Raw genomic sequence first — 22,638 nt, forward strand, 5'->3', positions numbered from 1 at the left:
AAATTATAAGCTATAGAACAAACGAGATTTTATAAGCTGCAGCACATTTGAGCTATACCACTATCAGCTATGCCACATTTTAAGAAATCCGTTATAAGCTATGCCACATTTCTATGATTATAAGCTATGGAACAAATTCGCAATTATAAGCTATGCCATTATAAGCTATGACATCATAACCGGAAATTCGTTTAGTCTGCAGGTCTGCTATGGCGGGGTTATTTGTCTTCCTGTCGTCCTGTCCTAGTCTAGTCGAGTTTATTGTTAGTTGTTCTTATCTTATTCTATTCTATTTATTCTAAAAACCTTGGCTTTAGCTTGAATGTTTTTTTTTTTAATGTTCCGGTCTTTTGCTTATTTGCTTATTTATTTGTCTATGCTTATGCTTGCTTCCTTGCTTGGACAAAGATGCTCTGCTTATTATTTATGTTTTGTTAAATAATATTCTGGAATCGAATTAAGTTAAGATATAGGTTATCTATGCCATTACTCAGTAAACCAGAATCAGAATAGGCCTAGTTTTAAACTGTAAGTATCATACCAAAATAAATAGGCCTAAGTTAGGCCTGATTGGCCTATAGGCCTACAGGTAACTTAGGCATTAGGCCTAGTGGCCAAGTCAACTGAGAAGATACTTAACCACTTTCATATAGGCTACCAGGAACGAGTTTTGCTAGGCCTAGGGCCTATGAACAAAATTTGTTCCTGGTATACGACCCTAATAAGTTGTTTAGTTAGGCCTAGGTAAGGTTAACCTAACCTAACCAAACGATATAGGCTATTGAATGAAATAACAATCGAATAACTTAATCAATATTTTCATTCGAATGAGTTTTGGATGTAAAGTGCAGCCTTAGCTATTACCATTGACTTAAGTTAATTAGATACTGAAGTAGATATCCCATCTAACTTATATGACCAGCTGTATCAAATTTTTTGTGGCCAGTAACCCTCTATCTGGCGCTGGCGATTATTGACCAAAATGGCATAGGTCGGATTTTTCTATTATTAAATTTTAAAAACCCCTTTAAAACGCAAAAAAATCTTGTATAAGTCTTACCATTAGAAAGATGAGATTCTGAGGATTCATTTAACCATCCTAGTGTCCATAGTAATGGTATTAACCCTCCGAGCGTCACTCGTCGAAAAATCGACTCACGACACACTTTGTGTAGTGTCACGCGTCGATTTTTCGACACACGAACATCGTTTACGGCGAAGGCTCTATGACTGACTGAATCGGATTGTCGGACTGTCTCTAAGCGCTTCATGTTCTCCGAGCCGATCGTAATTGTAGCAGACAGCTGACGTTCGTGTTTTAGACAACTTGTTACAACTCGTTATTTCACATCGGTGACTTGTGTGTTTTTGTACGTTTATCGTCGTTTTTAGTGGTAAAAATGGACAGTAGTGATATACGTAATGCACTAGAAGATGATATTAGTGATGTTGAAGGACTTATTGACGATCCGGATGAAGTTGGTAGTGATATTGATGTAAATTATCAGCCAGATTCCTAGCTATGGTTAGGCTATGCATTCTTAGCTAAACGCTATGTACTGAAATCTGTTTTTTGCCCATAACTTATTTATTTGCAAATCTACTTCCTTATATTATTATATATTTGTAATCCTCATAAAATTTAGAACAAAGTGGCTATTTTCAAATATTTATAGGCCTATAATTTATACAATTTCATTGAGCGCAAACTTATTTTTTTTTTAACATTTTCCAAAATATTTTTTTTTACCTAAAAATTTTTTTTGAAACAAATGTTCCTTATGTTTTATGTATAATATTGAAGCCCATGATTTTCCAAACAAAATGGTATATAGAACAGTAGAATTAACATTGTTTTAAGCTTCTCAGATCCGTTTTAATAAAACCTTGCAAATGCGCCAAAAATAGGCGGACATTGAGGCCTAAACTATGGACACTCGGAGGGTTAATGTCCGCTCATTTATTGCGCAATTGCATGGTTTTATAAGCGTATCTTAGAAACTTAAAAACAATGTAAAGTAGGGCCTATACTGTTTTAGGCTATATATAATTTTGTTTGGGAAATTATGGGCTTCAATGTAATATATAAAACATTACAAAACAATTTTTGTGGGGTTAACATTTCTAAAAAATTATAAAATAAATGACAAAAATTTATGTTTGCGCTCAATAAATTTTTATAATTTATAAGTCTACAAATACTTTAAAATAGGTAGCCACTTTGTTCTAAATTTTATAAGGATAACAAAAATGTAATAATATAAGGAAGTAAATTTGCAATTAAGTTAAATAAGTTATGGGTGAAAAACAGATTTCGTACATTTAGCGTTAGCTAAGAATGCATACCGTAGCCTAACCATAGCTAGGCATCTGGCCGACAATGTACATCAATATCAAAACCTACTTCTTCAGGATCATCAACCAGCCCTTCAAAATCACTTAAATCTACTTATAATGCACCACGTCACAATCACTTTTTATTTTTAACACTAAAACAATGATAAACGTAATAAAACACGTCAGTCATCGGTGCGAGGTTAACCAAGTTGTTTACAAATACGCACGTCAGCTGTCTGCTACAATATTTTCGGAACTAAAATGAAAAGCGTCTAGAAACAGACATCAGGAGAAAGATTAGAATCTGCCAAAAACAACGATACCAATCTCGATCCAGTTCAATCTGATTCAGTCAGTCCCAGAGCCTTCGCCGTAAACGATGTTTGTGTGTCGCAAAAGCGACGCATTACACCACGGCGGGTGTGTTGTTCGTCTACTACCCGACGCTTAACACTCGGAGGGTTAATGTGTAAAACATTATTGAGTGAGTATTAGGGGTAGGCTAAGTTAGGTAGCGAGAAAAACATACTTAGAAAAACTAAAGAGTTCAAAATAGATTTTGGCGGTTGAAAGTTTTGGTCATCTCACTGCAAAAACAGCCACTTTTGGTTATTGTAAATTAAATTGCATACAATATTATAACATATTCTGAAACTAAAATAAATTCCCTCTGAATCTATGAGGTTGATTGTAAAAATTTTATTTGGTTTTAAAAATGTCATAAAAGTTAGCCTATAGATGTTTTTGTAAAAATCCTCAAAATTTTACATTCCCATGTAAATTACTCAGAAATATTAGAATTTAACTACATATTAACTATATATTTTTAGAAAGATCTTTTATTTCCTACTGTGCAGTCTCATATTTATTTTCTATTGGTTAGTTTTTCAAAAAAGAAAATGTGTAAGTTAGGCCCATGTAGAATTTATTTAGGCCTACAGTATTTATAATTTTAATTTTATGTGTAGCCTATATAAAAAATATTGATATTTCTACGGAAGTAAGTTAATCATATTTCACACAACCTTTACATTTAGATAAAATTTGTAAAAACAATTATTTTGTGGATTTCTTGTAAAATGTTTTTGAAGTTTTGTAATTTGCATCACCCGTAAATTTGCAAACCTTTAGCTACTACGCCTAAACGCATTGCTAGGAACAAATTATTTTTATATTATTATATTCTACCTACAATCTTCAGTCAACAATTCAGCTACAACCTTCTTTGCTCCAAACGATGTCTTATTAATGCAGCTATTATAATGTCTCACCCGGTCCATAAAGATCAGCGTTGTATGTTCAGGGTGGATGCCCATGACCAGACTTTCGTGTAGGCTATGTTCAGGTAGCTGCTGCAAAGGTAGTAGTTGCAATACAGCACAGCACATGCCAGGTGTCTCTTTTTAACATTTTAAAAGGCCTCGCAGTACTTACATATATGAACTGGTACCTATCACCACCGAGCTATCTCCTTTAGTATTTTTTCGGATTATATGTCATTGCTGATTGATAGATTTTTCACCATCCATTGAATCTTTTGCAAGTGTCTCAGGATGAGTTTGTTCATTCTTTTTGTTCACGTTCTTCACCTGCTTTTCCTTTGTTTGTCTGTGCACCTGCTACACCGTTTACGCCTTGATGTACTTTGTTAAGATTCCAGGATCGGCTGACAATTGGTAGAAACGGGCTCTTTTTATGGCTGTAGAATGTCGAAGTGCCCGCTAGACAGGGATTGTGTAAATCTGAATCTTTTCACAGGATTACGTTCATAACTAAACGTGACATAGGCCTATAATTTTACAAATTCCGATAAACCTCGAAAACAAATGTGAATAGTTGTAAAACCGCAACCAGTTCACACAACCCGCCTATACATTAGACATTTCATACAAGTATTCCCTGGAATTAAGGTCCCGTGACTGTCGTGGGATAAGATTGAGAAGTAGTCCCAGTTCCTCACAACATGTTCAACAATTGCTTCCGCACACAGTTAGGCCCGCCGCACATTAGAGTGTGGCGAGGTGCAGGCCTACATGTTATAAGCGACATGTTATAAGCGACATGTTATGTGCGAAGACTTTTTCGTGTCACCGCACATTGAAGCGAGGCGGGACAGAGGTTTCCTAGCTTTGAACCTTTGTTGATTCTGATAGTGAGTTTAAAATGTTGTGTTACTCTATTTGCTATCAATAAAATGTAAAAACTGTTTTGAAAATGTGATAACCGTACATGAAAAAAGAGCCATGGAGAGTATTTTCTAACTACCAGACCGATATTTTAGAGAATATTTTCGTGTGAACAAACAACAGTTTGACGATATCCATAAGTTAATTGAAAGTGATATTGATGAAAAGGGATGCAATGCTCAGCAACGTATTGCCATCTGAATTAAATGCTATCATTACTATGTCTTTCACTCACAAAACACTAAAAAACCAACGCAGGGGCGAGCGAGGTGCAGGAAAACTTTATTCCAACTACAACGCCGCGGAGACCTGACAGAGGCTGCAGCTGCTCAATGTGGTGGTCCATTTTAAATATGTGTATTAAAGAATCAGCCGCGCCTCGCTTGCACATAGCCTGCACCTCGCTTCGCTCCAATGACGGGTGAGAGTGAAATAAATAAACACACACCATCTCCTCTGATGTGAATGATATTGTGTGGAACAAACTCGCCATTAACATTCTAAACCTCAGTGTCCATACTATGAAATGGTTTAAACAATTACAAAAATATCAACAGAACTAGGCCTATATCATAAACAAATTTAAATGCAATAAAGAACTAGGTTTAATTCTTCTTATCTTTAACACGAATCACACATATTAGAAGTTGATAAAATTAAAATGCCACATTAAATTGGGTTAATTTCACTGACAACTATGATGTTTATGGTCCGAAATAACCTTAGTGAACTTAATTTTTATTCTAACAGCTGATGATTAAATAAATTGCAGACAAATGCAAACAAAAACCCGAAACAAATTATTCTTTAGGTATGAACTCCATGCTTGACCTTCTATGGGGTGGGGCGCCTACGTTATGAGAGGAATATGTATGCAAATTCTCATGCTTCTAGGTGCTATGGTTTGGCCTGTGCGTTGAGCGGAATTTCACATTTGTATAGAGATATTACATGGACCTAATGGGTTTATTGGTTGCCATGGCATTATTTGCAAGATATCAATACAAATGGTGTAAACAAGAGAGTCAAAACATATTTTAGTCAGCGAATCATCTAAACTAGCACATTACAAATACAGAAGAAAAAGGGAAGAACAATCAGATTAAGTTAATATCGTAGAGCATAATTTACTACAAAATGAATAACTAATTAGGGTCGCCGGAATTAGGCTAAGCACCATTGACTTGAGATACTTCAAAAAGCAAATCCATTTATACAAACCAAATATACCCTTGACTTAAGATACTGCAAGTAGACATCACATTGACGTGAAACAGACTATGTAAGTACCATTGACTTTGGATACTGCAAATAGGTAGGCCTATTTCATTTATGTAAGCCAAATAATACAATTGAAATTGGATACTGCATGTAGACACACCTCATTTATGTGAAGCTTAAAAATGTATGTAATGTACGTAATGGGCCGGTCAAAGTGAAAGTGGTGTATTAGATATTCATCTAATACCACATCTAATACACATGAGGTTGTATATGGTATTAGATGAACAAAGTACGACTTACAATTAATGAGTCATAATTAATTACTGTATTGTAATTATTTTATTTATTTATTTTATTACAATGCTGCAAAACGGGTTAAAACCAGTTAACATTGTTGCATTAATATTCGAACAACAAAATCTTGACATGCATTATTATAAATAATAAATATGGTAAAAGACTAAAAGTTCCTCTTGCTGAATAAATTATAATACAGTAGACCCTCTATAACCCCGGCACTCCAGTAATCCGACTGTCTTTTTACAGTGCGATCTTCCACGATCAAGATTCTGATTATCTCCCGCGGCCGTGTAGACACCATCATCGACTCCCACAGTCACGGAAACGTCATCTGCTGCGATCGCATAAATATTCTGATCTCCTCTCCATCATCTGTCCTACGGCCGTGTAAACATTATCATCATCTACCGTGGTCACAAAACGCCATCGTCGTCTTGCGCGATCGCATCAATGGCGGTTTCCGATTGTGCTATCATCGCAGATGTGTTTTGTGCATTTTAAGTGATTTTATTGATGACATTCTAGTAATTCAGCATTTTCACTAATCCGACAGTATCACGGTCCTATATCTATGTCGGATTACTGAGAGTCCACTGTATTTGCAATCATTTCAAGTTATTATTTTATACTAAGAATTGGTGTAAATACCATTAGACTCATTAGTGAGTCGGTGGCACAGTCGGTAGCGTCGCGGACTTCGAGCCCAAGGCAGCGATGTCGTGGGTTCGGATCCTGGCCACTGCCGATAACATTTTATCAGTACAGTTCACCTTTGTATTATACCGGCTCACCCCTTGCTTTGCTGCAAACGATCCACGCACAGGCGCTTAGTCTATGTGGACGGGCAAATGCAAGGTTAAAAGAGGCCGCCAACCTCTTTTTTAAAATTTAAATTAATTAATTAATACCTGCATTTATGCGATCAAATGTGTCGCTACATTGCTACCGGTTTCGACTCACATGGGATTCATCGTCAGGCCAGTACATATGTCTTCTCGCTTCATTCGAAGGTCTTCAATTGGTAATAAATAAATAAAACACGTACAGGAACATAAAAACTAACATTTAAGATTTTTAAAAACAAAGGATAATACTGCAACGGCACGGGACAACGTGACGACACGGGGGACGACGTGATCTTGTTGTGTCCGTAGCCATTGCAGTATTACCCTTTGCTTGGTTTTAAATCTTTTAAATGTTTGTTTTTATGTTTGTGTTCTATTTATTTACCGTATTTATTTATTACCTACTAGCTGTGTGCCCGTTCTACGCACGGGGATCTTAAAGTAGTCAGTTGAAACCTTCTTATGTTAAGAAAAGCAGTTGGTTTGCAAATTTGCAGATATGCTGGCAAAACTATTTTAAATAATCCTTCGCAAATACAGTATCTGACAGTTCAAGCCAAAATAAATGCTTCGCAATTAAATTTCGACCGAATTTGGTCCATATGTTAAATCCAATGATTAAACTAAAAAATGCTTTATAGATCCATGAGGCCCTAAGGTAGGCCTATATTTGGAAGTTAATTTCCACAATGGTTAAACATATTTTAAGTACTACATCAACCTCACCATAAACACGTCATTCCGGTTGACATTTTCATTATCAAAGGTGCTCTTGTCCATTCCGTGAAACACTGAGAAATAAGGACATTAATGCGTTACCAACAGACATACACACAAAAATACAGAATTTAATTAAGGAATTTGCTACGCTTTAAGCATAACAAAGTAGGCCTACATATACAATTAGTATTTGAAATCTTTGTTAATGTCATTACATTTTATCATAACAATTTATATTTGCTTGGACCGAAGATGACCCGAAATGTTATCGAAATTACGGCTTACTATATGAAAGTACATAGACGATTTAGATTGGTAATTCAGAATAAAAATTACCAAAATAGGCCACGAACTATTGATACATAAACAACGTAAAGGCGTAAACAATTCATGATGGTTTGCTCAACAAATGTTTTACTCCATTGGGTTATCATTTTCTTAGCATACCGGGTAAGCTAAGATTTTGGAATCCAGGCAGAAAAAGTAAAACTTAAAAACTTAAGACATCAATTAAATTGAATATGGCTCTAATAAATAAGGTGCAACACCAACGATAACTAATTTGTAAATTACAGTGAAGTGTTGGTACGTAAAAATGATTCTTGCAGCTAAAACAACTGTTCTAAGGAAAAGAACCAGTACCAAAAACCAACGTTTACAGTTAAGAACTATAGTACATCCGACCAATTAAATGCATTAATCTAATCCCGAGGTTATTGATCTCTTGGTTTTGGATTTCCTCGTAAAAAGTTATAACTTTTAATGTAAACTTATTGGTGTCAGTTTGAAAAAAAAAAAACAACCTTATCCAAACAACTTCTTGTTATTTCATAGATTAAGTATCCTCTTAACAATGATTAGTATATCTATTAACATTAGAAGGAAATGTGACTAAAATCATACAATGTTGGGTTTTTGGACATTTGTAATTTTATTTCTTAAGTAGGTAGGCCAAGTATTCAATGGAAATGTACCGGTATCAAGGATCGTCGTCGAAAAGGTTGTTATGAATAAATAGTTATGCGTACGTACCCAAGAGATGGGCTATGGGCCTATTGGCTGTATGGTCCAGCGATTGCATCACACGGTGAATAGAAACAGAAAGTGACACATTGGAAAAGCGAGTTTAGCATCATCCGTAAATCTCTGTTACAATCACCCACTGCAGTTGTATTTTTTTTACTTAACACTTTACACAATCACCATTGAAGCGCCGCCAGTGAGTGGAAACCTTGTTTGTAGGCTATTGACGACGATCATTAAGTGACCCAGCCATATACAACACTGATTCAAGGTCTTTTTTCTGGTTATCAAAACTCGAACAATTTTATACACAAAGAATTTCTGGTTCCTGACCTTCATGATGCCTAGTTATTTCATTTCATTTACGGTTACACTATGATATTGCACTTGCAATTAATTAAATCCGTTATGTAAGAAAAACGTTTTCAATCTCACTTGGTTGGGATTTGCTTTCAAAATGTGATTCGAAATGGTTGCGGTATTTGTAAACAACATTTGTAAACATATCAGTGACAGCTGGAAAAAATAATCTTGATCCGAGCAGCTGTTCGTTATTTCATTGACGATTATGTGATAAAAATTGAACAAAAATTTGACAAAAATCGCACAAAACTGCATTTTTGAATGTCTGTAATTTTATTTACAAAGTAGTGAGGTCATATTTTAATCACTAAAGACACTCGCGCCAATCCAGTGAATACATTAAAATGACTTGGATCTTGATAGGTACTCTTGTTTTCACGGAGAAGATTGCGTAAAATGCCATCTTGAGTGTTACAGACAGACAGACAGAAATAGAGATAAGACTCGTTTCTGCTTCTTTAATGTATAAAACATAAAAATAACCTAAAAATATATAATTCTAAGCAATGTACAGACAAAACTCTAATTTTATTTATATAGATTGAAGACCTTCGAATGAAGCGAGAAGACATCTGGTTGCAATTTATCAACAAATTTGATCGCATAAAAACAGGTATTTTCGTCAATTCTTAGTATTTAAATGTGATCAGGAGGCTAAAATTCAATATAATGATGTTATTTTTTATTTAAAAAGTAGGCTTAGTGAAATTATTGAGCACTAAAAAGCTTTTTAATCAATAACTAAGACAGCGCTATCATTTTTGCAGTTCAGTGTAATTGAAAAAGTCATCATTCAATTCTGTAAAATCATCTTAGCTAAACGGCACTGAAAGACCACTGAAGGCGCAACCTGATACATGTGATACCTTTAATTTTTACTGCCTTCTGGTGGGAAAATAATTCTGTTGTAAACACTAAAAATTGTTCCGAATATCTAAAAGTTTCTTTTAAAAAAGAAAAGCTTCTAGGTGGGCACATAAATACGCTTGTTGCCCCCGTTGAGATGGGAACATGTTGAGACCTTTACAATACAGCTTTCACAAGGTTTCTGGCTGGGGCTAGCTGGAGAGGGATTCCCCCGAAGGGACTCAGCTCCTGAACTTGCTTGACGAGCCAATCCTTTGTGGCTGCGTTAGCACAACCAACCACCAAGCATGCTTATCCTGGCAGCTGCTTATCCTGACGTCTTTGCCATGAATGGCCTGGACAGCACCCCCTTGATTTTGTTGGCTTCTGTTCAGCTTCATAGTCTGAACGATCTGGCGATGGCCATCTTCTCCAAGGACAGTTTCTCCAAAAGTGGATGCTGGTGCCCTCTTTGAAACACCCGACCCCTCTCCTCTTTTGTCCTTGTCTTCTTCTTCTCGCCCCCGGCATCCTCAGGTGTCAGTTGCTCTCGCCCCCGCTTTCCACATTTTTTTCTGGAAGCTTCAGTAGAGTCAGGATTAGGGGTGCCGCCCTCGCCCTGCTTTTTCCCAGCATCCTACCTGGTGCCCGGAGGAACCGGCTTTGCTGGGAGCAAGGTTCGGGGGCTGAGCAGCCCACACCAACTATAGTGAATCCGTGGATTAGTTTAAGTTATGTTTGGTTTTCCTGCTTTAAATTAAGTTTTAAGTTAATAAATGTAGAATAAATAAAGAGTTAAAATTGTATCAACTTTCTTTCTTTAGTATTAGTTTTCAAATCCAAATTGTTTCCATAGTAACTAAAGTCAAAACATTAAGAAAATAAAACTCAGCTGCTCTTATAGATATTGCTTTAGCAACACTCCCACATCTAGTTGTTCTGGGCCCCTTTTTTCTTTACTGGACGATAGAGTATGTAGTGAAACTCTTCATTGGCTTTATATCTGCATTTTCCCAAGTCTTGGTAACACGCTGGGACTAATTCTCTGAGTTTCATGATCCACAAGTTGATCTTGTCTCTTCTCAAGCTGTCCTTCTTCTTGTGAGTGCCTCGTATTCGTCTGTCATCTAAAGGCCGACAGTGAGAAGCGGAGGTAGCTCTGACAGATTCGATAGGGATTTTCTCATTTTGGGGATATAGAAGTACAGTATTGCTTCGATTCTGTGAGGAACCTATCACAAGCAGCTGACCATAGACAGAGTTGACTGAGGTCATGGCTTGTTCTTCCAGTGAGACGTTGTTGCTTGAACCATTTGAAGTGATGATTTCTGGTACCACATCTACTTCCTCTTCACCTGCTGGTATCAGATTGAAAGTCACACAATTTATAGAACTTATCTGTGTTGTTTCCTCGTTGTCATCTATCAATTCCTGATGAATAGAACTTGAGCTTTCATGAGGTAATGATTTATCCTCAGCAATTGTCAGCGACTCGGCTTCAACTACGTCATTTTCAAGTGATTTAGATCCGACATCTTTGTCATCACTAGTATTGAGGCTGTGATCGGGAATTGGTAAAATCCATATTGGAAGTTGAACGCAGTAATTTGGAATGGTTGACGGTAAAGATGATCCAGGTTCAGTTGTCTGTTGATGAGCAGCTCGGGACCTATCTAATATTATTGAGATTTGAGCTTCGACCTCGTCGTAGTCCATCAAGGTATTAGTAAGTTCATCCTCTGTGAAGATCTCACCCGTTGGTCCATAATCAGTTATAGGTTCGGAGTCCAGTCGTTCTTGAATGTCCACCACGCTCTCCACAAAGCTAGTCAAAGTTTGTAATCTTGTTTCAAGTTGTAGCTCCGTGAATTCCGTGGTGTCCAATAGTGTAGTTGTATCCTTTATATAAGTCTTCAGTTGCAGTAAGGCAGATTTCAATCGAAGTTCCCATCTTGAAGACATTTTTGGTTATTCTTGAAGGTGAAGTTCAAAGTTGTAAGTTAAAGTTGTAAAAGGTTTGAGTAAAGAAGTTAAGTTTAGAAAGTTGTAAAAATTTAAAGCAGGAAACCACGCTCTGCTACCATATAGTGAATCCGTGGATTAGTTTAAGTTATGTTTGGTTTTCCTGCTTTAAATTAAGTTTTAAGTTAATAAATGTAGAATAAATAAAGAGTTAAAATTGTATCAACTTTCTTTCTTTAGTATTAGTTTTCAAATCCAAATTGTTTCCATAGTAACTAAAGTCAAAACATTAAGAAAATAAAACTCAGCTGCTCTTATAGATATTGCTTTAGCAACACCAACCAACTCTCCTTTCCAGATAGCACCTTTTCGCATTTGGCTAAGGCGTTCGCTATTCCCTGTCTTCGCATCTCGCCCTTGGAAAGTCGTTTTGTCGGTTCCTTCCGGTTTCTGTGAGCTTGCCGTCACCGTCAGATTTCAGTAGAATTTCCTCCCCCATTGAGGCCAGATTGTCTACGCTCAGTCCAGCAATAGGATTGCTTTCTTTCGACCTGTCGGTCACACTCTTCTTGCGCATCAATAATGGTTTGGTTGTTTTTTTTTGTTTTTATCAACAACATCCATATTGTTCCCACAAGTACTGGGTATCTAATCTAAGGTCCACCTCCCAAGTGACCCAAGAGAGGTAAGGGGTACTTACGACTGGGTTCCCCCAGGTTCCCAGAAGTCTCCGTTAAGACACTGAATATTAGGCCCCCAGTGCCACGAGACTCAGCACGGATCTCATAACACCTTGGTCTAGGGCCCCCCTCACTTGGTTCTGTAGGTGGACCAACACTTAGTGGCAGAAGGTAGCTCTCCGCAGCTAACAAGTGAGGGATGTAGTTTAAGATATGCCCAATTTTAAACGTGTACCGGTACGCTTGAACATAAGTTGGCAACAATTAAAGATATTACGACTGTGATCAGCGCTCTCAGCTTCTGGTTAAATGTTTTGACTATGGTTACTTTCACTTTGTTAATTATATTACATCTGTATAAAAGTGAGGCATGGGAGAAGGACAGTTCATAACTTTATACCATTAATTATGAACAAAAACGTGTTTCTAATCTGCAATTGGCATATGTCGGAGGTCCGCGGTCCAGCCGCAGAAGGCTTTTGATGTCTGCGGTCCAGTCCGTGCTCCTGTACGGTGCGGAAGTCTGGGCAGACGCTCTCAATAAGGAGATATATAGGATGCGGCTTGCCCGAGTGCAGCGTCAGGTAGCACTAAGGGTAGCATCTGCCTATGGAACAGTATCCGAACCCGCCGTCCTGGTGGTTGCTGGAGTCATCCCCGTCAAACTTTTGGCGGCGGAGAGGAAGGCAATTTATCAGCGCCGTGGGGAGGACCAGGCAAGAATTGAGGAACGCACCCGGACCTTCCAGCTGTGGCAGGAGTGCTGGGAACAGGAGACAAGGGGGCTCTGGACCAGGCGACTGATACAACAGGTCCAACCTTGGGTTAATCGGCGGTGCGGAGAGGTGAACTTCTACCTCACCCAATTTCTGACGGGTCACGGCTTTTTCCGGTCGTACTTGTTCAGGATGGGCAAAGCCGTGTCACCCGATTGCATATACTGCCCAGGCATTCCCGATGACGTGGAACACACTTTCTTCCACTGCCAGCATTGGGAAAGGCCCCGCCTAGAGGCTCAACAGTTCGTAGGACTGCTGTCGGTGGACACGGTCATACCGATGATGATGGAGGGTGAGGACAATTGGACCTGTGTGTCACTTTACATCCAGGGTGTTCTCCGCGCCAAGAAGAAGCTTGACCCCGACCGGGATGCGGTGTAGGTCAAAAAAATAAATAATGCCAGAAACGGTGCGAGCCCTGTGGGCTCATGTCACATGTTGGCCTGACTTGAAGTAATGTGAAAAACAATTCCAGGTCTTTGTCCAACAGAGTAGAGGAGGTTTTTTAGTGAGTAGTCTGTGATAAACTCAGGAGTCTCACACTACAGGCTGGCTACCTGTGTGCGTAAAAGCATATTCTTTCCTCACCCTAAAAAAAAAAAAAATCTGCAATTGGCATAGGACCTTTAATTTAGTGTGTGGAACTAAGTTGAAAGAAATAATGAAGTTGTTTTGATACAAAACTTATGGAGACATACTCTTAATATTTGGAAAAAAACTTTAGTACAAATGTGTTTTGTTTGTGTTTCAGATTTGTGTGACCTGAGGGGCAATCTTCCAAAATGAGTTTAACCATTTTGCAACAACTCAAAACTACTTTTGGTGAAATACCTGCAATAGTTCATCAAGATATGAAGTATTTAGCATATGACAAGAGTACCGAAGAATTTTGGTGTAGACTTTGTGACAAGTATATACATATAAACTCACCTAAAACCTTGGAAGCTCATGTAAAATCTATTTGTCACAGGGGACATCGTTGTCCTCCTGGTAAAGTTATCCACTCTCTTAATCTAACCTTTCCAAAACAGATTCCTCAAATTGTTCAAAACAACATTTTAGTTTTGGATGTTATAGAAGAAGGATATGAGTGTGTTATATGCAAAAAAATTATACAAGTTAAGCAAGATCCAAAGATTTCAATGAATAATTTTTTGTATCATTTGACAAGTTTTGGTCATGAAAAAAAACTTAAATGTTATAATGAACAATTGGATGAACTAAAATGTGTTTATGGTGAGATCCCTTGCATAGTTGGTAACAATAAACAGTACCTGAGATTGGACGTGAGTGGTAAAAGGTATGAATGCACGCTTTGTAATACATTTTTAAAAGTTAACGTAAACAACATGGGAAAAACTGAAACTGAATTTACTGAACATTTTCAATCAACTCATCATTTGTGGGCTGCAAAAAGGAGTAAAGTACTGTCTTTGGTTCCCGAGCTCCAGTTCACAAGAATTCACACGTATATAACAAGAAACATAGACTACATAAGCAATAATGGTGCTGATTTGTATTGTTCTTTATGTTTTGAAAACATAAAACGCTATCCTCACAACCCTCATGAAACAGAAACAAATTTGAAACATCATGTATTGTCCTCATTTCACATGGAAAATATGTATCGTAGGCAATCAGAAAATAATGAAAAACTTGATAATCTCATTCAAGTTAATGGATTGTTTACAGATGAAGTTCTCAGGAATTTAAGGCATATTGAGTTGAATGATGGTATTTTCATATGCAGTGTTTGTAATGAAGAATTTAACGCAGAGTTTGAATGTAATGAGGTGATTTTTCATTTAGAAACCAGTTCACATCGAAGCAACGTATCGGAGAAAGAATCAAGGTGTGATGATTTAATAGATAGCCTTAACAATGTACTTAGTGAAATGCCTCAATCCATTGAAGAGAATCTGAAACACATTGACTTTGTTATTGGAAACAAATTCTGTTGTACTTTGTGTGAAGTAGTTGTCTCATGGGTGAACCTTGAAAGTCACTTGGATGGCAGAAGGCACGCTGAGGCTGTAGAACATTACGATAGTTCTTCAGATTTATTACATGAACATTTTGAGTATGTTTTTGGAGAAAACTATGAAGACGAAATGCCTGAATGTGTAAATAACAATTGGAGTCTTATTGGTTATGACATTGATAATGGGACATTTTGCTGCAGTTTATGTGAAGAATCTATTATTATTGATGAGGGAACTAAAAAGGAACAAATAACATGGCAGAATTTAAAAATGCACTTTCTTTCCAGAGAACACTCTAATAAACTAAAACTGAAGGCAAAAAGACTAATGGAAACTTCTGATAAACTAGATTTATTTTTCATAAGAGTTCCAAAATGCATTTTAAATAATGCGGCATGTCTCTCCGAAACAGATAACTCATTTTTTTGTGACAAATGTTGTGTTGAAATTCAACTTGGGTGCTCTGAAGAAACATCAATAAAGAACTTTATGCAACATCTTAACGGCTTTAATCACAAATCTATCATTGAAAGTATTGAAAAGTCAATTGATAATGCTTTCCAATATCTGGACGAGGAATTTGGTGTACCAGAAAGTCTTTTGATTGATATTGACCATTGGGATAGCTCACAAGATGATGCAGATTTATATTGTACATTGTGCCAACTAGATTTGTCTGTTGATCTTGATGACTTGAAACAATCAAGATGTTATCTTGAATGTCATGTAAATTCTGATTTACACAAGTCCAATATGGATGCTTTATAAGTACTTACCTTACTATAGTAAAAGTTTCATATTTAAAAAAGAATAAAGAACTTAAAATTTAAGTTTTACTTTTACCATAAAGAATGTTGGTTGTGGTAAGTGGTTGAGTTGTAATAATTCCAAAAGTTGCTTCAATTTCTAAGGTCTTATTCTCTGTAGGCCTACTTTTTTGTTGATTCATAGTCTGAAGAAACACCAGAACTACATTATCACATAGTTTGTTACAGTTTGATACTTTAGACTGAAAAAGCTGTTATCTATCTGTATTAGCTATAGTTTTCTTATTAAGTGTTTTTAGAAACATAATGGGCAAGTTCTGAATACAAAAGAGTATAATTTAGTTACTTAACAAGCCTATTGGGTACCTGTTCCACTTAACTAAAATCAATAAATATTATTTTTGCTAGCCTCAGTAAAAGACATTTTAAGTTTTGTATACCAAAATTATGTTGAGAAAATAGTTTCTGTAATTAATTGCTGAACCTGTTTAAGGACTGTAGTATGAGCTCCTGTAAAAGACGTTTTAAATTACCTGTGTCCGCCAATTGATCAATACCCTTTTTGGATTGCCTATATTGACCCGGAACAACAACAAGCAATACAAATAGATGTTTTTTTAAATATTAGAATTGCATTTATCTTACACTATAATCACAAATGTAATTTGTTTAGCATTAATGTGCCAAGATTGCATTCTTTGTTTTGTAATGTCTGGAAGTAATACCTGTAGCTTTATCAATGAAAATAACTGCCATATCAGGGCGGGCAGGTATATTTTACTTTGTTGTATTAGGTTTAAAAGAGACATAAATATTGTTCACACCCCGAATAAAGCCTTGTATTGACAGATTTGTTGTTCGTTTTGTATTTTGCAATCCTTAGTCAAAACTTAACATAGTGTGATCAGGCTTTTGTACAAGTGCTATAAACATAAAGCCACCCAAAGAGCAGTAAAGCAGCCCTCACCATCATTATTCTATTTTCAATACTTAGCTGTTCGTGCTCATAAGCCCAACCAATTTGCTATTTAATTCATACAAAAGCATTAATAAATTAAAGCAATGAATGTCCAAATATATCTGGGCAAAAATAACACATATTCAATCAAACTTGATTTAAATGATGACAACACAGAACACAATATCACACCATTTTTAGAAATATCATCATGCTAAAACAAGATGGCCTACAATACTGTACCGCTGTTCATATGGCATACAGTTGTTTTAATATACTGGATACAAAATCTGCTGTTATTAATGATGGTGAAATACAAATAAGTTTTGTCTAAGCTGATAAGACCCAAAACCTGACTTTTAGCCATAGCGGTAATGGTAATGATGCAAGCACTCTGAAGTTTTTAGGTGTCCACTTGGTAGGTTTGCACTTGCACTTAATGGGTGTAGATAGTACATTTGGTAGCATATAAAAATGTTGAAGGCATGATTAGAGCACTTAGTTCCACTGTTTCACATAAAGGTCCTTAGTTGTTGGACACATTCATAGCTATCTATCTTATGATATCACACTGTGGGCCCAACAGTTTTTTGCGTGAATTTCCCCAAAGGGAAGTAGCTACACTATTACCGTAAGTGGTACGGTAAGACCTATAATACCTACCTGGAACCAATTTATTCATTTGATGTTCCCAGAGGCCAAAAATACTATTTTAAGCTGAATAAAAGTGTTCTTGACATTTGTTCATAAAATTTGCAGTTTTTGAGTAATTTAAGTTTAAAAAATTAAAATGGCCACCATTTTGAAATTTTAAGTTGAATCAAGATGATTTTTTTTTCTAACATTGGTCTTTTATGCCTCAACCTACATACCACGTTTTATGAAGAATGGTTAAAAAAATTGAAAAATAAAAATGTTTATGTAAAAAATACAAAATGGCAAATATCTGGTTAACAAAGCGATTTTGGAAAAAAATTTATTCTTGATTTTCTCTATTTTAATTAGGACAACGTAATGAAGCTAATTTACTTTCATATCAGCAGTAGATAAAAAACAATATACAGTAGAGTCCCGCAAACTCGGCACTCGATAACCCGGCAGTCTGGATAACTCGGCCATCACCTGGCTCAGAAAATTAGTGATTATTTGAGTCGAGCTGAACATGGACTCAAGCCAGCTGAAGTAAAATCATTCACAACTCGTACCAAGTACTTTTTGTACTATATATGATGACTTAATACTGACTTGTAATATAAAAAAAGGAGGTTAAAAAGCTAAAAAATTGTATTGTCCTTATTTTTAACCCTAGATCCCGATAACCTGACATTTCACAAACTCGGCACCCTTCCAGTTCACATTACGCCGAGTTTGCGGGACTCTACTGTATATATAAAATCGATATAAGTTTTTAACTGCTGTGAGTGGGCTAAGCGGAAACCTTTACTAGGAATTGAGTGTTTTATGACGTGAAGTGTTTTAACTTCTATATTTGGTTGCTATATACAGTGGCTCGTAAAAAACACTAAAACATCATTCAATGATACAGATTTAACATGATAAATATATTCTTTTATGTAATGTCTTAACAAATTCCTGGTGAATACATGGCTTAAAATTTTAAATTTAAGATATGAACAGAGATAACGTTTAAATTGCAGTGATATTAAAACAAATAAATGTATAACTTTATACAACTGTTAAATTAGCATTTTTAATCATTGTTAGAATCTAATGTTTTTATTTAATTTATTGACTATGCCAATGTCTGTATATCTATCTATATATATATATACTTATTTAATACGCAAGCAGATTTTTTGTGACAATTACTCCTCCGAACATGAGGAAACTATGTGAAACTACTGAACCGATTGAAATGTTTTTGGTGTCATTGGAAAGAGCGTATCGTGAAATTGTACAGGAAACTTTCTTTTTAGGAAAATAATTAGAGAGTGCCTAAGGCCCTTTAAAGTTTCGTATTTCTCCATAAGATTAACATGGGAAACAAAAATTGTTATGAAAATCCAGCTGTTGTCAGGAATCAAAAGTGAGAAGAAGAGCATAATTGTAACAGTGAATAAGTTTGCTAATTTAATAGTTTGCTAAAAATATTTGCTGACTTGGTTGAAATTTGTTTTAAAATAACGCCTGTAATACTTATCAATTGCTCGAATTCGAGCAACAGGGACACTAGTATTGATAAAAAGGTAATAAAGATTCTTGATTCTTAGCGAATTCATAGCAAAATTACATTTTTGCAAGGGCTGAGGTAACGTTTGAAACGATATCCTAATGATTTGTGAGCAAAAGACATGTATTTGATTTTAATATATGGTAAATTACAATTTTAAACTAATGTTTAACTTAAATGTTTAATAGCTATTTACCTTACAAGTGTAATAATAGAACGCAGGTGAATGTTGTGTAACGAGCAGAAGCGAGTTGCATAATTTACCCAAGTGATGTAACATGTAACGTACAAGATTTTACCTGACCCGACAATATACAGGAGGTTACGAACAATATTTTTCATTATCCATTTCACTCATCTTCTAACAGTAACGTTCATTTACAAACAAAAGCTAGGTTAGGAAAATTCTTCAAAACATAACAATAAAATTCAAGTCGGAAAGAATGAAGAAGTATTGGGCAGACAAGAAGAAGAGACAGAATTAAAAAAAAAATCCAACCATTATATTGACTTAAGTGGTCCAATGCTGGCCATAAAATAATAATAATAATAAAATTCAAGGGCACAGCTGATTTCTAGAGTTGAATGTTGGCTCCATAGAGGTATATTTTTTAAGTTAAGCACTCAATGTTATTTAAATGGGTTTCATTACCTCACCGAGTGAGTTTTTTTCAACTTAACATCACTCGAGAAGTAAAGAAGTTGTATACATCACGCTTGGGATAGGGAAGTTTAACATGGTGGGTTAGGTAAAAGATATTTTTACAATGTTTAATTTGTTGCTAAATTCATACATTTGATCCAGTAAATATTATTTTGTACACTTTTACCAAAAAGTTGACTGGTTATTGTGAAGAAACTATTTATTTAATCAAAATGAACAAATTAGGAACAGTATTTTATCTAATAATTTCAACAACTCATCTAAAAACAAAAGGTAACAATAATGATAAATAATCAGTTCATCTTATCTTTTAAACATTAAACATATGGTTAATTAATAACACCACATCTCTCTTTGTCACACATCTTCTTTTAATCATATCGTTCTTAGTCTTCTTAGGAGTCTCTGACTTCTTCGAGAAGGGTCGTGGGTTAGTTGATCAGGTACATGAGGGATTGTATGAGGCTGTTCAATATTTACTCTTTCTTCTAATGGCAATAGTGTTAGATGCCATCGATTTCTTCTAAGCCGTCTTCCATTATTTAATGTTACCCAATATGAACGGGAATAAATGTCTGATTTTGATAAGATTTCTCCACATTTCAGGTCTCTAATCCAGACCTTATCCCCTTCTTCCAAGAGGTTTTAGGTCACCTGCTGTCAAAATTCCTCTTCATTCTCTCTTTTATGCGTTTGTGAAATATGAGTAATTTCCAAATATTGAAATCTATTGTTTGGATATGATATGAAGTAAACAATTCCAAAGACTTATTAGACATTCCCAATGATTTTAGTTTTATAATTAAGGTTGAATATTTAACACTATCAAAGGCCTTTGATAAATCCATAAATATCCCTAAAGTGTGTTCCCCTTTATCTACTGACTCAATTATGGCACTAACAAAATCTGCTGCTGCTGTTGTCACTGACCGGTTCCTTCGAAAGCCATGTTGAATATCATCTAGAAGTTTATTGTTATCTAAAAATTCTGTCAACATACAGTTTTTTCAAAAACTTGATATATTTGATAACAGTGAGGTTGGTCGATAATTAATTATATTATCTTTATCACCTTTCATTTTAAAATAAAAATTGGGATGACTTTTGAGATTTTTAATTTATTTGGAAATAATCCTCATATGAAAGAAGAATTGATGAGGTGAGTTAAAACTGGACAAAGGTGATTTTGGAGTTTTTTAATACAGAAGTAGGAATTTCATTCAGCCCACTTGAAAATTTACTTTTGAGAGAGTCGATGACACGACTGACCTCCAACTCATCAACAGGTTTTAGATGAAAGTGCGGTTTTATAATTACAGAGATACCGGTAATCTCATCTGCATCTCCACTAGTTTCATGTGTTGCAACATCATTAAATCTGTCGTCTATATCCTGTACAATGCTAACAAAATAATTATTAAATACCCTACCTACTAACTATTTTTGGGTCAGATTGATTTTTGTCTTCGTGCTTAATTACAAAATTTCCTATTTCTACCTTTCTTCTATTTCCTACTTCGGAGTTTATTATTTTCCATACAGTTTTAGGAATATTGGATGATTTTTTAATTTTATTTTCAAAAGCAGTTTTCTTTGCTTGCTTAACATTTTGGTTATATCTTAACAATTGATATTTATAACTTATCTTATTTATAATTGATTTGTTTTTTTCATATATTTTTTGCTTCTTACGACATTTTTTTCTCGTCTTTTAATGTCTGCGTTACCCAACTATGTGCAATTGTATTCTTTTTTATTACTTTTTTTGGAAACGCTTGATCAAAATAAAATTGTAGAATGTCAAAAAATGTATTATACTTCTCTTGAACTTGGGCAAAATAAACATCTATCCAAGATTCATGTTTAATAAGTTGATTAAATAATAACAAATTCGCTTATGAAAAATTGTGGCATTCTTGAAAAGTGTACTTGTTTGATTTAGGAAGTTCAGCAGAGCAGGCAAATTCCAACATCTGACCATCATGATCAGAGAGAAGTGTAGTGTAGTATGGCGTAAAATTTATTATTTTTATTTACAGAATGCCGTTACATCATAAAATGACAGGGCATAATATAATAATTAAAGCTTGTATAATAAATACTTGAAGCTAAATAGTAATATTAAACAAAATTATTAATTGCAATACTTAATCCTACCAATTTCCACTTAAAGAATAAAATGTTTTGATTAGTAACCAGTATATTTGTTTGGATTAGCGATGTTTTTTAAATCATCTGTACAATTTTGGGTCCAGTATATTGAGGTAATGCTTAAAATATTATTAATCTATGGCTTTATCAGGTTTTTGTGTCTAGTGTTATAGGCGAGAGCGGGGCTATACCATACTCATAAGGGAGATTCGTAGTTACATCGCAAATTACGAAGTAAAAGTAATGTAAACGAGCAATATATAATTTAATTATTTGGCTGCTGATTGTATAAACATTTTGGAACTATTACATTTTTTTCATGTAAAAATTGGTAGGCTAATTTAAAAAAAGTTACCTTGCACAAAATAGCCCCTGGGGGTGGGGCTATTCCATACAGTAGAAGGGGCTATACCGTACAGTTCAAAAAATCATTTGTTTAGGTTAGTAATATAATAGTACTGCAACAAATTATTGTACAAACACTTTTTAGCGAATTTCCCTATAGGGAAGTAGCTATTACCGTAGGTCTCATGGTAAGACTTAGGCCCGGGACCGATTTACTTTTTCATTTTAATGTCCCCAGAGGCCAAAAACACCATTCGTTCAAATTTTTATATATGTATATATATATATATAGATTTATATATATATATATGTGTC

General features: G+C 35.3%; 1 protein-coding gene across 1 annotated transcript; it reads left to right on the forward strand.

Moving 5' to 3' along the window:
- Positions 1 to 354: 354 nt before the first annotated feature.
- On the forward strand, positions 355 to 16,864 carry LOC128986857 (uncharacterized). Its single transcript, XM_054407429.1, has 2 exons — positions 355 to 528; positions 14,017 to 16,864. Exon 2 carries the CDS (start codon positions 14,048 to 14,050, stop codon positions 16,013 to 16,015), a length of 1,968 nt encoding a protein of 655 aa, XP_054263404.1. The 5' UTR covers positions 355 to 528; positions 14,017 to 14,047; the 3' UTR covers positions 16,016 to 16,864.
- Positions 16,865 to 22,638: the final 5,774 nt, after the last annotated feature.

This window comes from Macrosteles quadrilineatus, unplaced genomic scaffold (genome assembly GCF_028750875.1).
Source record: "Macrosteles quadrilineatus isolate MER2022 unplaced genomic scaffold, UCM_ALF_1.0 Scaffold_2__2_contigs__length_208266976, whole genome shotgun sequence".
NCBI classification, from domain to species: Eukaryota; Metazoa; Arthropoda; class Insecta; order Hemiptera; family Cicadellidae; genus Macrosteles; species Macrosteles quadrilineatus.

What these genes read in the sequence shown, in the direction of transcription:
- LOC128986857 (XM_054407429.1), top strand. Translation starts at nt 14,048, where the DNA reads ATGAGTTTAACCATTTTGCAACAACTCAAAACTACTTTTGGTGAAATA.